Below are 17,791 nucleotides of genomic sequence, written 5' to 3'. Positions count from 1 at the left end.
AAGTGATGGATCCGTGCACAGCTGTCACCTGGCGGCCGCGCGCAGTGGTACGTACGGAGAGAAAATAGCGCCAAGCGATTATGAGGGCTGACTTTTTTGGCGACAGTGGTTTTGTGATGCAAATGTGTCACTCTTTTGAACACATATTGCTTTGAGAAGAAAAACGCTTTAGTATACAGTCCCCACACAATTTGCCAAACTACTTTCCTCAGCACCAAAACCGGTCACGATCTCGGCTCACCGGACGCTTTCGGGGGGTAAGTCAGTGTTGATGCACAACACTGCTCACGGGGATGACATACAGATTTATGTCAAAAATCCTGAACTATCCCTTTAAGAAGGTGTCTCTGATTCAGTTTGTTGGGAATGATCAGCTCACATATGCTCCTCTCAAACAGGTCGTTCACCTGCTTCTTCAGGTGGTGCATCTGAAACAAGACATGCATAGATATTTACCATAGAAATACTTTTGAACAAGTCAGAGGTTCTACATGTGACGCAACAATCCTGAAAAAATTCTAATTGTGTTTGGTGACTCCTCAGATGGAGAAGACTTTGTACAGAGCATTAATGAAATCAGCATGAATGAAGCATAATGTAATAGAAAGAAATAAAACAGAATCCAACCTTTTTTCTGGTATCCATAGACCTCCACTTCACAGAGGGTCAAATACTTGTCTGTCCCTGGGATGAGCACGTTCACATACTGCCCCTCCACAGCTCCATCCAGTATGAAGGTTTTAGAGCGGCCTGCTGGGATGTGTGAAACTGTAGCCACTCTGAAACAGACAGGTGCATCATTATGTGTGTTATTTATTTATATTTAATCATAATTACATTTGGACACTCAAAGACATGTTGCAGAGCATTAGTCATTCACTCCACACTGGTGGAGGTAACATACACAGCTGCCCTGGGGCAGAGTGACAGAAGCGAGGCTGCCAATCTGTGCAATCGGCCCCCTCCCACCATCAGCAACACTCACAGCACATTGATACTAGTGTGGATGAAGTGTTTTAACATCAGCACTAACCAGGCCCAGGCCTGTTTAGCTTTGCAGATCTGAGAAGATCAGGCTTTGAAAAGGTCTGGGGTCATGTGGTACAATCATAGACTGTATAAAATGGACTGAGAGAGTACGACGTTCTCCATAGTGTTTAGCTCCAGCCAAATGAAGTCAATCAAGGCTAGCCATTATAGCTGCTAATTTGTGAGCAACAAGGCACATTAGCTGTCAATCAAACCTGCTGCTAATACGAGCAGGAGCTGACCTCTGGAAAAGAAGGTGCTTGATTGATCTGTTATTAATGTTCACAATACACAATAGTAGAATAAAACACCAGGATCATACACAGCCACTTAAAACAAACATTTCAAGGTCACAGTGAGAAACCTCATTCTGAGCCAGACTAGATAGAACTACTTTGCACCCATGGTCACTTCCTGATTGGAACGCAGTGACTACTGGACTATCTATGTCCATCTAGCTAGTTTACTGTCTACAGTTAGAATATACAAAACCCAAGAAACTTACAGTTTATTGTTGTTTCCATTATTGTCCAAGGAGTTGCCCACACGGATCTCAGCACCGTCCAGTCTCTCAGGGCAGCAGTCTTTTCTGTTCGTGATGGTGATGGAGGTAACAAAGTGTGGGTCTTTCAGGTCCACTCTCCACCAGGGGTCAGTGGTGGTGGCTGTGTGGGTGCATGACTTATCATAGTAGACAGAATTGCGGTTACCATCAATGGCATTGGAAGCAGCTCCGAGCTCATTGTATGTGTCAATCTGGGTCGCTGCACCGGTAAGAGCCAAATTAACTGAAAATCAAAAAAAAAAAAAACAAGTGTGGGGATTGCAGAATAAGATTTTTCAAAAAAGAGAAACATAAATATAAATGTGAGTAAAAGCAAAAAGCAAAAAAGTGGCAAAGACTTTGTACCATTGGCATCTGCCTCCCCGTAGACCTCCACTTCACAGAGGGTCAAATACTTGTCAGTTCCTGGTAGAAATACATTGACATAACGTCCTTCAGTAGGTGGACATACAATAAATTTTTCAGAACTGCCTTGTCCGATGTGGGAAATCGTAGCGACTCTGAAAATATATACATACCACAGTATTTTTATTGAAGTACCAGTACTGTTACTTGAGTAAACGTTTTCTCACTGTGAGCATGTGACAAAAGCTTGATGTTAACAGTGTACATATTTGTACATTATTGAATATTTTGTTCTTCCAATTATAAATCAGGGCTGGACTGGCCATCTGGAGCACCAGGAGTTTTCCCGATGAGCTGAGGAACTTTTGGGCCAGTCACTGTGAGACCTGATGTACTGTTCCAGTGACCTGCTCTTAGACCAGTGACACACTTCTGCAAAATGCATTTAGGATTCATGTTTTTTAGAATGGATTAAAAGTGATAGATTTCAGAAAATAGTATCCAATCTATTTTTTGACGCTTGACACAAGCAGAAGCACATATCCCCATCATTTAATTACAGTTAATAATATGAGTTTATTGAAAGCAGCCAAAAGCATTAGGGTTTGTGCAACAAATACCAATCAATAGCAATAATACCCCCAAATCTTACACACATTTTAAATGAGCAAGTTTAAGCTAATGATGATAATCAATTAGCAAAAAATTAATTAATTAAAAATCAGTTGTGCAAAGGGGCTGGTCCAGACCAAAACGTCCAGGGCCAATTTCCTCTGTCAGTCCAGTGCTGAAATCAGCTCTTATGTCTCAACAGTTACTCTTTAAGTAAACACTCTTTCCTGAGTAGTAGTTTTCCCAAATACTCTTTTACTCACGTAATTTATTGAACCATTATTTTGTACTTCTACCTGAGAAATATATATATTTTTAAAGTTACAGGTGTATTATGTCACTTCTCTGGTAGAGGGTCTGTCAAATAAATTTGTCTGTGCAGATGTTATTGCTTTGTTTGAAATGTTTCACAGTTTGGTATTAAACCTTTTTATCTTCATGGAAACCAAACCAGACCAAGTTACAGATCAGATCTGTGGAGAGGCAATCCCACTCACAGTCAGAATGCCTGTTTTTGAGCAATAGAACCATCTGTAATTAAATAAATGTATGTTTAATGTCAATTTTTGGTGACTCTTTCCACCTCTGGATTGTAGTTGTCATGAGTACTGACAATTAAAAAGTCTGTTCAAACTTACAGTTTATTGCTGTTCCCATTATTGTCCAAGGAGTTGCCCACACGGATCTCAGCACCGTCCAGTCTCTGAGCACAGCAGTCTCCTCTGTTTGTGATGGTGATGGAGGTAACAAAGTATGGGTCTTTCAGGTCCACTCTCCACCAGGGGTTAGTGGTGGTGGCTGTGTGGGTGCATGAGTTATCATAGTAGATAGAATTGCGGTTACCATCAATGGCATTGGAAGCAGCCGCGAGCTCATTGTATGTGTCAATCTGGGTCGCTTCTCCGGTAAGAGCCAAATTAACTGAAAATCAACAAAAACAAATGTGGGGATTGCAGAATAAGATCTTCAAAAAAGGGAAACATAAATATAAATGTGAGTAAAAGCAAAAAGCAGAAAAGTGGTAAAGACTTTGTACCTTTAGCATCTGCCTCCCCGTAGACCTCCACTTCACAGAGGGTCAAATACTTGTCAGTTCCTGGTAGAAATACATTGACATAACGTCCTTCAGTAGGTGGACATACAATAAATTTTTCAGAACTGCCTTGTCCGATGTGGGAAATCGTAGCCACTCTGAAAATATATACATACCACAGTAATTTTATTAAAGGACCAGTAGTCTTATTTCAGTAAAAATGTTCTCAATGTGAGCAATTGACAAAAGCTTTATTTTAACAGTGTGCATATTTGTACATTATTGAATCTTTTGTCCTTCCAATTATAAATCAGGGTTGGACTGGCCATCTGGAGCACTGGGAATTTTCCCGATGGACCGAGGAACTTTTGAGCCAGTCACTGTGAGACCTGATGTAACTGCACTTTAACTAGCCAGAATCACACCCTTTCTGAAAAAAAAACAAAAAACGGCCTGGACCCTGACAACCTGGACAACTTCGAGCCATCTTCAAGCTTCCTCTCCTCTCTAAAATAGAATGTGCCATCATTTTCCAACTTCAACAATACCTCCTTAACTTCCAGCTTTTTGAAATATTTTAATCTGGTTTCTGCCCCCATCACAGCACTGAAACAGCCCTCCTAAAAGACACCAACGACCTCTTCCTCGCCACAGACTCTGGTTCCCTCTCCATTCTCCTCGACCTCAGCGCAGCATTCGACCACACCATCCTCCTCCACCGTCTACAGTCCATTGGCATCTCTGGCACTGCACTCTCCTGGTTCTCCTCCTGCCTTTCTGACCATCACCACTACATCTCCATAAATAACTCCAAAGCCCACTCCTCCCCCGTCACCACTAGTGTTCCTCAAGGTTCGGTGCTCAGCCCCCTCCTCTTCATCATCTACATGCTTCCTCTCAGCCACACCATTCGCTACCATGGACTAAATTTTCACTGTTACGCCAATGACACTCAAGTTTACATCTCCACCAGATTCATCTCCCCAGTCATTCTCTCCACCATTACAAAATGCCTATCTGACATTAACACCTGGATGGACCACAACTTCCTCAAACTTAACATCAATAAAACAGATAAATAAATAAAACTACTCATCACCGGACCCAAAGCTCTCCTCCCCACTGCTCAGAACATCTCCCTCATCATCGATGGCCACACCGTTACCCACTCTCCCTCAGTACGCAATCTTGGCATCCTCATAGACCTTTCATTCAGAGTCCACATTAGCCACATCACTAAAACATGTTTTTTCCACCTTCGCAACATCGCCCTTCTCCGCCCCTCCCTCTCTCAGCCCACCGTAGAAATACCCATTCATGCCTTTATCTCCTCCAGACTCAACTACTGCAACAGCCTACTGTACGGTCTCCCCTCCACCCACCTCCAAAAACTGCAGTACATCCAAAACTCTGCTGTCCGCCTCCTCACCCACACCCGCTCCAGAAACCACATCACTCCTGTCCTTAAGCAAATCCACTGGCTCCCTGTACAATACCACATCCAATACAAGGTCCTGTTCATCACCTTACAGTCCCTCCATAACCTCATAACCTGGCCTCTCCATTTCTCACCAACCTCCTCCGTCTGCACTGTCCCACCCACCGCCTCAGATTAGCCGACACCAACCTCCTCACTCCCCTCATCAGGACAAAGCACCGGACCTTGGGGGACCAAGCCTTCGCTGCTGCCCCCTCCCTCTGAAACTCACTCCCACAATCCTTCACTTCAAATCACATCTAAAAACTCACCTGTTCAAACTGGCATTCCCCCATGATTCCCCCGTTTTCTACAATGTCACTTTTTGTTTGTAAAGTGTCTTTGAGTGTCCAAAAAAGTGCTATACAAGTTTGATGTATTATTATTATTATTATTGGCCCTCGCCACTAACAAAGTTAGGGGCGAGGGTATTGTTCTTCGTCGGTTTCTTTTTTTTTTTTTTTTTTTTTTTTTTTAATTCCCTTTTCCGACCAAACGATCGCATTTTTGACCCCCTGAACATGAACGAAAAGTCCCCAAACCGGGGTCCAGATCGATCGGCCCGGCGAAAAATTCGATAAAATGGGTATCGCGACAATGCCCAAAGTGACCCGACTCAACAGCGCCACCTAGAATTGGACCCCTATGGGAGTGGGGACAGGCAAAGTTGGTCGCAGGGAAACGAAATTCGGCACAGTGATAGAAAACAATGAGACAAGTCAAAAGATGAATTGGAGCATGACCCTATGACGAACAGGAAGTCGGCCATATTGGATCAAACATTCAGCGCCGTTTTGACTTGGGGGTCTACAAAAAGATTCAAGTCCCCGGGGTTTGGTCCAAATGAGCTCAAATTTGACATGTCACATCTACAGACATAAACTCACAGAAGTTGCCAAATTTTTATGGGATACTCCTTACGGTTCGCCCGTAGCACGCCGGCGAATAACGCCTTCATTTCCTGTTTTTTCGGTGACCTGTCACGGCCACAGGCATTGTCCTAGAGAGCTCAAATTCAAATCACAATTGCGTGATCCAGGCCTGAATGTGATGAAATATGAAATTTAATAAAAGTGAACTCTATAGCGCCCCCTAGCATAGACGTGAAACGTCAACATTATCAGATTAGTACCAAATTCGGGACATAAATTCTATGTATGATTACAAGCAAAAAAAGTCTATTACGGACATGATGCATTTTCCACTATTGGCCAGCAGGGGCGCAAAGACTCCCCCAAAAAATAGTTAAAAAATAATTACACCCACAGGCTTAGTCCGATCGTGCTGAAATTTGAATCACTAATGCCTGATCCCAGCCTGATTATAATACACTATAAAACATATGAACTGTGAACTCTATAGCGCCCCCTAGCATAGACATGAAACGTCAACATTATCGGATTTGGACCAAATTCGGAAATTAAATTCTATGCATGATGACAAGGAAAAAAGTATATTACGGACATGATGCATTTTTCACGGTTTGCCAGTAGGGGCGCAAAGAATCCCCCAAAAAATATTTTTTAAAATTATTACAGGGACATGCTTAGTTCGATTGTGCTGAAATTTGAATCACTAATGCGGGATATTGGTCTGAATATAATAAACTATAAAACATATGAAAAGTTAACAGTATAGCGCCCCCTACCTTAGACATGAAATGTCAACATTATCGGACTTGGACCAAAGTCGGGAAATAAATTCTTTGCATGATTATAAGCAAAAATGTCTATTACAGTCATGGTGTATTTTTTACGGTTGGCCAGCAGGGGCACAGAGAATCCCCCCAAAAATATTGTAAAAATTATTATATGCACATGTTTTGTCCGATTGTGATGACATTTCTATCAGTTATACACTGCATGACCCTTATTCCATTGATATGTCAAATACTGTTATCAGGGATACAGCGCCACCTATATGAATGCACACAATTTATTATTGTGTGACATAAAATTAGTTTTACATTCATTTGTAAAACTTTGCCAAAACATTCACTGACGTACTCCTCATCATAAAAGTCGGTAAGACCTATGCCCTAGTTTGACACTTTGGCCTCTAGAATAATTTCACTTCTGAGAAATTTAAAGGCACACTATGTAACTTTTCTGGTGGAGGATGTGTTTTCATGCACTTAGTCTTAGTGTGACAGTGCTCTTGACCATTAAAGTCACGTGACCTGTGGCTTAGTGTCTACAGTTTGTCTCTAGAATCATTCACTTTATCCAATTTTAAAGGTACACTATGTCATTTTTCTGGTGGACGAGCTGTTGGCCTCGGGAGCTGTCGGGAAGAGAGAGCGGTGTGTCGGGGCGGTCGCAAGTCCCCAGCATTCGCCAGGGGGGGCGGTGCGCACCCGGGGCGAGGGCCACCATCGCCGCGCGCGGCTTTAATTATTATTATTATTATATACCATTCCAGTGACCTGCTCTTATAGGCCAGGAGCCAGGTCCACTCATCAGGATGTTTTTTGCTACCTTTTTTTCACTATTATTTTCAGTTCACTTATATCTTGGCCCATCACAAGTTGATAGGAATCAACTTCAACTCGACCCCGTTTGGTCTCAGGGCCCAAAAAAACACAATTTTTTGGAAAAGCTATAGGCGAAATTTTATAACTGTAAATATTAAGGTACTGTAACTGCATAAATGGTCAAATAACCCTAAAATTGTGCATGCTGTATCCTAACACATGGGGGAAACTAGCAGAAAAACATTCTGGGGCTTGCTGCCTTTGTACTATCAAATATGTGCCTCAACATACCCCAAAAGACAAAAAAATGTCTGTTAGCCTGAAATGTCTGTTAGCCTGAAAATTGTCATCAAAAGTGATCATTTTCAAGCATTTTATTGCATATATCAATGCCTCAAATGTACATGAAAACCTCCAAGTTTATAAGTTTCAATTTAAGCCCAAGATGACCTTTGTATCTAGAGGGAAACAGCTGCTATGACCAAAGTTACTTATGGGATTTAGCAGGATTTTTTTCACATAAACATCATTTTAAAAGAGTTGTCTTATGTACTGCTGTACTATATGAAGTGAATTACATTAAAAGTGATTCATATTAAAACTCCGGGTGGACAGGGGTCAGGGTGCATGATAAAACTAACCAGGTTACACATACAATCACACACAGCCAACACACAACCAACCAACATCCTAACCCTTCATGCAACATCCCATCAGAAGTTATTTTCCAAAGACAATTTTGAGAGAAGTTGATACATTTTTCTGGTTACAAAGAGATTGAGTCTATTGGCAGATTGGTCCTTTTCTAGGCGTCTTCTAGATAACATTAGCTAGTTCACTTGTCAAATTGTTAATAATAACCAACCCAATGGAGTTAGCTTGTGTGTGTTTGTGTTTGTGTGTGTGTAAGTGCAAGTCTGTGCGTAATATCATCAGTAAGATCATCAGTCTGTTTGAGGCTAAACTTCAATGAAATGGAAACATTGGGTCTTAGTTCATGTATATTTACACATTGAATACTGCACATTATTTCACTGTTGTAATGAATACACTGATTTTCAGATGGGTGTAATGCAACAGTATTCTATCAAAAGCAGACAACATGCCAAAGAAACAACAAAATTATAAAGACTAGACATCAAAGTAGAAACCTCCACCTTAGCCATCTCCGCAAAACTGCAGTCTGCATAGTTACAAGAGGACAGTAAATGACAAGTTCATACTTTTGTCTTCTAAGGCTGATTCAATACCTTTTAGCATTTACTGCTGTCCATAATATGAAAAAGAAACTTCACACACCAACATTTTGATGAATTGTCATTGCACTGTGGCTACCATAAAAGCTGCCAACACATGTTTCCAAAATCCTAACCGTGCTTTAAGCAAGTGTCAACAAAATGTCTCCGTGAGACTGTGGTGGAAATTTTAGTATTGGTTGTTGTTCTTTCTTTTGTCCACGTAAGAAGTGTTAAAAGCCACACTATTCTTTGTCTTATCTTTCCTTTCACAGGAAGGCTCTAGGTACCTTAGGGTTTGCCATTTACATGTCTGATGGTTATGTCACATGTTAAGAGTTTGACCATCTTCACTTGTACTCAGATGCTAATGTAAAGATGTTACATTTCAATGCTAAGAAAGACAAATGGCCAGTCAGACTGATTAAAATGCAAACTATTCTTGGGAAGGGCTTGGACCTCAGAAAGTATTTAAGTGTTGTTACCCCACTGCTCTGGGCTCACTGCTGACAGAAACTCTGTCTGTCAGTAGTGAGACCGTTTGTTACCGGTGCAAACGTAATAAACCAACCTAGACAGTCTTCTTGTATGTTTTTGTATTATTTTACAGATAATTTCCACAAGACAGAAATGTGAGCATGTGGATTGTTTAGTTTTGTTCAGGAGTTATTGCATATTCTGCAGTAGTAGCACAGTGAAGCAAGTGTCCGGCAAGAGGTACAGATTCCAATAAAGTGCTTACAAAAATATAGAGAAAAAAGCTCTGGAACTCAGTGATGAAGACCTGCTATGCAAAATCAGAGGAGTTGATCTTTTTGCCAAGGAGGCAAGTTTCATGAATGCCTTTGCAAACAGTACATGGGAACGCAGGCACCCAGTCTGACAATTTTTTTGTCTCAGGTTATGGCTAGTGACCTCAGCAACAGCTGCTTCTCTGAATTCTGTTAAGGTTTCATTATACAAAGCTGTGAGATGAGCAATTTTAACAACCTGACCCTTTTTGATAATTTCAGGTTCTATATGGCCATGCACCCAAGCTTTCATCAGCTTTACTGATCAGTGCTGATCAGTGCCTTCTTTGTAGCTATTTCAGACGCTGCAGCTGAAATGTCAGACTCACATTTCTGTCTCATGGACACATTCTCTGCTTGACACATGATAATGATGATGATCATGATCATCATCATCATATGTAACACTTGTATAGCCTTTTTCAAGATACTCAAAAACGCTTTACATGACGACACAAACAAAGGCAAACAAAAGAAATAAGACAGTTAATGAAATGTGGTGTTAAAGAGATGAGTTTCAGGGCTTTTTGCCCTGGGGTGTGTGTGGATGAGTCTCTGATGTGGGGAGGGAGTTCCAGAGGGTGGGGGCAGCAGTGGAAAAGGCCCTGTCCCCCCAGGTCTTATGTTTAGTGGGGGGAGACAAGAGGTTGGCGTCAGCTGATCAGAGGGCACAGGTGGGGGTGTGGTGGTGGAGGAGCTCAGAGAGGCAGGGGCGGGGGCTAGGTTATGGAGGGACTTGTACCCAGTGGTGAGGAGTTTGAATTGGATGCTCTGAGAATAGGGGTGATGTGTTCATGGGAGGTGCGGGTGAGAAGGCAGGCAGCAGAGTTCTGGATGCACTGGAGTCTGTTGAGGAGTTTGGAGGATGAACCGTAGAGCACCTATTGCAGCAGTCGAGGCAGGAGGTGATAAAGGCGTGGATGAAGGTTTCAGCAGACTGAGGGGAGAGGGATGGGTGGAGGCGAGCAATGTTCTGGAGGTGACAGAAGGCAGTTTTGATGATGTGTTTGATATGGTGTTCAAAAGATGGGTTCTGGTCAAAAATACCAAGGTTACGGAGGTTTGAGGAGGAGAAGACTGAGGAGCCGTTGATGAAGAGGATGAAGTTATTGTGGGTTTTGGTGAGTGTTTTGGGGTAAAGATGATTATTTCTGTTTTGTCGGAGTTGAGTTGGAGGAAGTTTGACTGTAGCCAGGACTTTATTTCAGAGATGCAGTTTGTGAGGGTGGAGTGTGTGGTCGAGGTTATGGATATGATTGACATGAAGAATCCATGTCATCTGCAAAGCAATTGAACTGGAGGCTGTGGCGCCGGATTATATGACCGAGGGGGAGGATGAAGTGCAAGGGTCTCCAAACTTTTTCCTCTGGTGAGCTACCTTTACAAAACAAAAATGCTAAAGAACTACTTATTTTAACAGTTGCAAGAGATGTAGTAAATATAAGAGCCACAGCCTTAGATTAAGGACAGTTAGACATATAAACCATTATTTATTTATTAGTGCACAAACCTGGGCATTAATATGGTAGATTTACAATGGTAATTAATCAAATTTTACTTATTCAGTACAATATGTATAATTCAGAAATACCTTGGTAAGCTAATTGGAATGGGGTGGAGAGCTACTGGTGCCTCCTGAGCTACAGGTTGGGGACCCCTGATGTAGAGTATGAAAGAGGAGGGGGCAGAGAATTGAACCAACCACATGCTTAATGCATGATTATCATTTTGGAAAAACATGTGTTAGCAGTAAATGCACTCAGTGGATCAGCCTTAGAAGACAAAAGTATGAACTTGTCATTTACTGTCCTCTTGTAACCATGCAGACTGCAGTTTTGCAGAGAGATGGCTGAGGTGGAGGTTTCTGCTTCATATAGTACAGCAGTACATAAGTCAACTCTTTTCAAATATTGTTTCAATGAAAAAAAAAATCAGACTTTATCTCATGAAATGGCAATGCCTGAAAGTTCAGCTTTTTTGAGGTACAGTGAAGAACTTTGGTCATGGCAGCTGTTTCCCTCTAGATACAAAGGTCATCTTGGGCTTAAATTGAAGCTTATAAACTTGGAGTTTTTCATGTACATTTGAGGCACTGGTATATGCAATAAAATGCTTGAAAATTATCACTTTTGATGACAATTTGTCAGGTGGACAGACATTTTTTTGTCTTTTGGGGTATGTTGAGGGTCATATTTGACAGCAGAAAGGCGGCAAGCCCCAGAATGTTTTTCTGCTAGTTTCCCCCTTGTGTTAGGATACAGCATGCAAAATTTTAGGGATATTTGACCATTTATGCAATTACAGTAGATTGATATTTACAGTTACATAATTTTGCCAATAGCTTTTCCTGAAAAGGGTGTTTTTGAGACCAAACGGGGCCGAGTTGGGGTTGGTCCCAATCAACTTGTGATTACAGTGGCAAACTGGGGCCAAACTCACTGCAACAGCCCGATGCGTCTCATTTAGAGAAAACAACTTCAAGTACAGAAACGATGCAAATTCACAGAGTCAAACACAACGAGGTACAAACAAAAAACATGGTGCAAATGAAAAAAAAACACGACAAATGTATCATCATCAAATGCACCGCAAATAGAGAAACGACACAAAGCACAAAATGATGAAAACACTTGCAAAAGAAAACCGCTGCATAAAGAGTCGCCACAATGGAAGTGCTCCATGCCTGCAGGGGGCGCTCAGTGTAACAGCTCAATGGAGAGACAAACTGACTGGAGGGAGAGAAAGGCTCTGCCTTTGAGAGAGACAGAAAACGGCAGACTGACAATAAATTACAGTGGGAACAAATGATTGTTAAGGTAATGTGGCTTTTATTTGATTATATTCATCTACTGGATTACAGTCATAACCCACAAAACTGTCAAATAAGTTTGTTTTTAACTGCGTGAACCTCGGAGCTTTGAGCTAAAAGTTTGGGTAGTAATTTGCAGGTAACGCGATGAAAAGTCCGCTCAAACTTTTATATTTGGACAGATTTGTCCAAGGGTTGCCAACTGTCCCAAACTTCAATCACAGCCTCAAGGTCCGTTCAGACCGCCGCTCCCTGGAAACAAGTGTCATTTCCCGGTCTTTTCCCAGAACGATGGACCAGGCTGAGAGAGACTTTAGTGCAGCGGTTTTCAATAGGTGAGTCTCGCCTCCCCTGGGAAGCGCCAAAGAGCCACTGGGATGGCGCGACTCACGCTGACTAAACCAGGACTGATCCCAGGATCGAACTAGGACTAAACCAGAACTGAATCAGAACTGAGTGCTGAGATGCACCCGGGGGTGTGCCTGCGTAGACCGTCGGGTGACCACGGGCATAAGGACTGGCACAGAGCTCCGCACCCCTCGGGACTAAAGCAGCTGTCACCTGATTGTGCTTTGCGGACACCTCCACGAGCTCACAGTTCTCTCTCTCGCTTTCAAGTCCAAGATTAGTCCTGGTCTAATCCTGGTCTAGTCCTGGTCTAGTACACTCGCTCATGTCTCCACTGTTCATGTCCAGAGTCACTGAGGAGGAGGACGACCAGAATCTTATATGACCTTAACAAGTGTGTGAGACAAAAATGAAAACATATCATTTGCTCATAAGTTTATCTGAATGTTTTTCAGTCTGTACTGACATTTGATTCATGTTGAAATGTGCCGTTTAATTGGTGTCTCTTTTGATAGTACCTAATTACATGTACTATAAGACTGTACTATAGTACTGCAGTTAAGCAGTGGTATTCCACATGATCATATTTGGCAAAGATAATTTGTTCACTTGGTGACAAAAAGGTAACACAACGAGAATACACTGACATACAGCTGTTTGTACTAACCTGCTAATGCAGTGTGTGTGTGTGCAATGGGTTTAATGTTTGATCATTCACATTATGATAAAGTATTTCCACAAGTTCCTTTAATTGTTTAACAAAACTATCTTTTCTCAGGAGAGATGTCTTTCTTTCTTTATAAACTGACTTAAATGCATTCCCGGTATAAATGTAATCCCTGGTCAATATAAAAATACTTAATAATGATAATAATATTTAATAATGCACATCTCATCACTGTTTTTTAAACTTTAAGGTAATTTAGTCTATTTTTATGTTTAACTTTTGCTAATTTTCGGTTTTAGCCACAAGATTTGATTGCGAATTATTAGAATAACTTGGTCACAAAGTCAGACAGTCTGATCACCTGTGTGTAAACTTTTACTAATCTGTGTGCGTAATCTGTGCGGAGCGTGTTAGCATTAGCATGAGCATTAGCAGCATATCTCACCTACACCTGTCCCATTTCGGCAACGGCCTGACTGTCTGCGGAGGCCAATTTGAGGGCTGCAGCCTTCGTGGTCCTCCGACCCAACCTTCAGAGGCTGCAGCCCTCCATTTGGCGTGAAACACGGCTATGGATCTATTATAAATAACTACACCTGTCTCATTACGGCACGGCCTTTGCGGTCCGTGGACACTGCTACTGAGAGCGCCCCCTGCAGGTTTGGAGCACTTCCGTGGTGGCGACTCTTGATGCAGCGTTTTTTCTTTTGTAGGTGTTTTCTTGGTTTTCATAATTTTGTGCTTTGCGTTGTTTCTCTATTTGCAGCGCATTTGATGATGATACATTTGTCTTTGTTTCTTGCAACGCATTTATTTCATCTGCACCATGTTCTTTGTTTGTACCTCATTTAAACTTGTGTTTGACTCTGTGAATTTGCATTGTTTCTGTACTTGAAGTTGTTTTCTCTAAATGAGACGCATTGGGCTGTTGCAGTTCATTTGGCACCGGTCGGCCACCGTAGGTGATGGCCCAAAATATAAGATAACAGGAAATAATACTAAAAAAAAGGTAGCAAAAAACATCCTGAGGGGTGAACCTGGCTCCCGGCCTATAAGGACAGAGACAGGCTGCGCACTTTTGCAAAATGCAGTTTGGATGCATGTTTTTTAGAGGAGATTAAAAGTGAATGAAGACGGGCACACTAGCCCCGTTAGGTACACGTACGGAGCAGCATTTTCTGTATGTAGATTTCAGAAAATAGAATCCAACCTACTTTTTGATGCTTGACACGAGCAGAAGCACGGATTCTCAAAATTTAATTACAATTAATAATACAGGTTTATTGAAAGACGCCAAAAGCATTAGGTTTGTGTAACAAATACCAATCAATAGCTATAATACTATCGCTGTAGATCGCATACTAAAGCAATGGAGTCCTGCAGCTATGCTGCAAGGCATCCAATAAATGATAATCACTGGGCAAAGGGGCTGGTCCAGACCAAAACGTCCAGGGTCAATTTCCTCTGTCAGTCCAGCGCTGAAATCAGCTCTTATGTCTCAACAGTTACTCTTTAAGTAACCACTCTTACCTGAGTAATGGTTTTCCCAAATACTCTTTTACTTGAGTAATTTATTGAACCATCGCTTTGTACTTCTACATGAGAAATCTTTTTTTTTTCTTTTTTTTTTTTAAGTTAAAGGTGCATTGTGTAACTTCTCTGGTAGAGAGTCTGTCAAATAATTTTCTCTGAGGAGATGTTATTGCTTTGTTTGAAATGTTTCACAGTATGGTATTAAACCTTTTTATCTTCATGGAAACCAAAGCAGACCAACTAATAGATCAGATCTGTGGAGAGGCAACCTCACTCACAGTCAGAATGCCTGTTTTTCTAGATATTTTTGAGCAACAGAACCATCTGTAATTAAATAAATGTAGAGATGTTTAATGTCAATTTTTGGCTCCTCCTTCCACCTCTGGATTTTATAGTTGTCATGTGTGTTGAGAATTAAAAAGTCTGTTCAAACTTACAGTTTATTGTTGTTCCCATTATTGTCCAAGGAGTTGCCCACACGGATCTCAGCACCGTCCAGTCTCTCAGGGCAGCAGTCTCCTCTGTTTGTGATGGTGATGGAGGTAACAAAGTGTGGGTTTTTCAGGTCCACTCTCCACCAGGGGTCAGTGGTGGTGAATGTGTGGGTGCATGACTTATGATAGTAGATAGAATCACAGTTACCGTCATTAGCATTGGAAGCAGCTCCGAGCTCATTGTATGTGTCAATCTGGGTCGCTTCTCCGGTAAGAGCCAAATTAACTGAAAATCAACAAAAACAAATGTGTGGATTGCAGAACAGTTAGGCAAACACACAGAATTTCTCATTCTTACTTGTACTAGCAGAAGCTGTTTCCACAATGAGCAAAAACAAAACTGGAAGCTTCATAATTTTTCTGTAAATAAATTATATCTATAAATACAATATGGTTCATAGTAAGGCTGTCAAAAGAATTGAAAACTTAAATGGTCATATTTTTATACCTTTCCACTTTCAAGGCACTCAAACCCATATACCAATGATTTTATGTTCTACCAACTGAGCTGCTGTCGCCCCTGACACCAACTAGATAATCATTTGGACAAGTATTAATAACAAGGTAAAGGTACACTTTATTGGCCCTGTAGGGAAATTTGTCGTCTGCATTTGACCCATCCTTCAGTGTTACACGGTTACAGTGCTTGGGGACCCATCTTCATGATTTTGTTGCTAGACTTGGTCAGGACTTTGGCAGGAGAATTTGACCTGTAGGTGTCTTCAACATACAGGCACTTTTGCTGTTACTTAGACTTAGACAAACTATATTGATTTACAAGGGGAATTATTTGGACACAGTAGTTCACACATCACAATATAATATAATAACAAAAAGCAAATACAGCCCTTGTGTGCATCTACACTGGACCCCACCAATCTCCAATCTCCACTGAACTAAAAGTTGAAACAAATCTAAATGAAACAAAACACAAGTGCAGTTCTGTTTTTGATGTGAAAACAATATTATACCATGCTAGTTAATTAAATTGCGTAATACTGGAGGTAATACTGTATAATATATAAATATATATAATACTTCAAACTATAATTTTTTGTATAATGTCTATCACAGAATAAAGACCTGCATAATAATATTTGTAATATTTGAAATGTAAAAGCAGAACTTACCTTAATTTGAGAAGAGAGACAATATGCTTCAGATGACACTGCTGCTGCTGCTTCAGGTCAAGAGTCAGTGCCTCTTTTTACACACAAGCTGTGTTTTTATCATCTCTTTCCAGTACAAACACTCCCTCATGAGGTGACGCAATGTTACATGAATCATATCTGCAGAGCTTCCCTGCTCCAGTTATTTTGCATTAATTGCTGCAAATGCCTGTTCAGCCAATTCACTGATGACACATTTGATTACTTATACTTTTTTTTTTTTTATAGCTTCTATGTATGTATGTATGTATGTATGTATGTATGTATGTATATATATATCAAAATAAGAAGCAAGCGCTCTGTCTGTGCCAAATAGTTTTCCAGTGCTTCAACAGGACACATGGACTTGATTTGTTTAGTCACAGCTGCATACACACACTGGAGAGTTACTTGGTAAATGCATTAAGTTCATCTGTGCTGTGAGCTTATTCCCTGTGTTTTTAATGTTTCAATGTTAATTCACCATTCACCATGTCACTGAGTTCCTTGACATGATGTGTATGTTTCTGAACTTTGGAGTGTCAATGGGGTTGGGATATGATGTCATATGGACTATGAGTGGCATATGCTAAAGGTTGGAGACCGACTCCTTTGCTGTCCCATATACAATCTGTGATAAACATGTGTTGGGTCAAAACTTCTGTGTATGTTTCTGCTGAGGAAACAGGCAACAGTTAAACTGAATAATAACAGAGAGAAAATAAAAAGCACGGTGCTTTGTAAAAGAAGTGTTTGGGAGTAGAACCTCACAATGTCGTCCTCTTTTTTTAGGTCCTGTGTTCCCACATTTCCTTTATCAGTCTGCATCAGAATTTATCCCCATTTCTCCCAAGTTGTTCATCACACCTGACCTCTTCTCCAGCAGCAGTTGACAACAGAGGTTGTGGTAAAAACTTTCATAAAAATTTAAAAAATGACTTGAATTAGAGTTTAATGTTGAGAAAAATCTTAAAAATAAGAAAAATCTTAGAAATAAGAAAAATCTTAGAAATAAGGGAGCATAGGGCTGACCTCCGTTGTCGTTAACTTAGCATTGTTTTGCTGCAGTAGTTTTTCTTACTGATCATTTAAACTGGTTAACAGTTGTACTTTATCCATTAGCCTTAAAGGTCCTATATAACACAAAATTGACTTTTGCGCATTTTTAGTCATGTTAGAATGTTGTCAAATCCTCAGAAACATACCTGGAGTTGTGTTTTATTTCCCTCAGT

At 40.9% G+C, this 17,791-nt stretch overlaps 1 protein-coding gene across 1 annotated transcript; it reads right to left on the bottom strand.

The window, feature by feature from the left end:
* Positions 1-290: 290 nt before the first annotated feature.
* LOC129411886 (uncharacterized) lies at positions 291-16,614 on the bottom strand. Its single transcript, XM_055164166.1, has 9 exons — positions 16,542-16,614; positions 15,710-15,771; positions 15,355-15,637; positions 3,588-3,742; positions 3,190-3,472; positions 1,940-2,094; positions 1,535-1,817; positions 628-779; positions 291-428 (listed from the first exon to the last, which is right to left on the bottom strand). The coding sequence occupies exons 2-9, from the start codon at positions 15,762-15,764 to the stop codon at positions 391-393; spliced, it is 1,404 nt and encodes a 467-aa protein (XP_055020141.1). The 5' UTR covers positions 15,765-15,771; positions 16,542-16,614; the 3' UTR covers positions 291-390.
* Between the last annotated feature and the right edge of the window lie 1,177 nt (positions 16,615-17,791).

The sequence above is a fragment of the Boleophthalmus pectinirostris genome, unplaced genomic scaffold, assembly GCF_026225935.1.
Source record: "Boleophthalmus pectinirostris isolate CB_2022bp ecotype Guang Dong unplaced genomic scaffold, ASM2622593v1 HiC_scaffold_6, whole genome shotgun sequence".
Classification (NCBI taxonomy): Eukaryota; Metazoa; Chordata; class Actinopteri; order Gobiiformes; family Gobiidae; genus Boleophthalmus; species Boleophthalmus pectinirostris.
The sequence above is the reverse complement of the archived record's forward strand: the minus strand, read 5'-3'. Positions and strand labels throughout refer to the sequence as shown.

What these genes read in the sequence shown, in the direction of transcription:
- LOC129411886 (XM_055164166.1), bottom strand. Translation starts at nt 15,764, where the DNA reads ATGAAGCTTCCAGTTTTGTTTTTGCTCATTGTGGAAACAGCTTCTGCT. An exon ending in AATGGGAACAGCAATAAACT is followed by an intron (nt 2,095 to 3,189) that starts GTAAGTTTGAAC and finishes ATATATTTTCAG; the next exon opens with AGTCGCTACGATTTCCCACA. An exon ending in CTATGGATACCAGAAAAAAG is followed by an intron (nt 429 to 627) that starts GTTGGATTCTGT and finishes GTCTTGTTTCAG; the next exon opens with ATGCACCACCTGAAGAAGCA.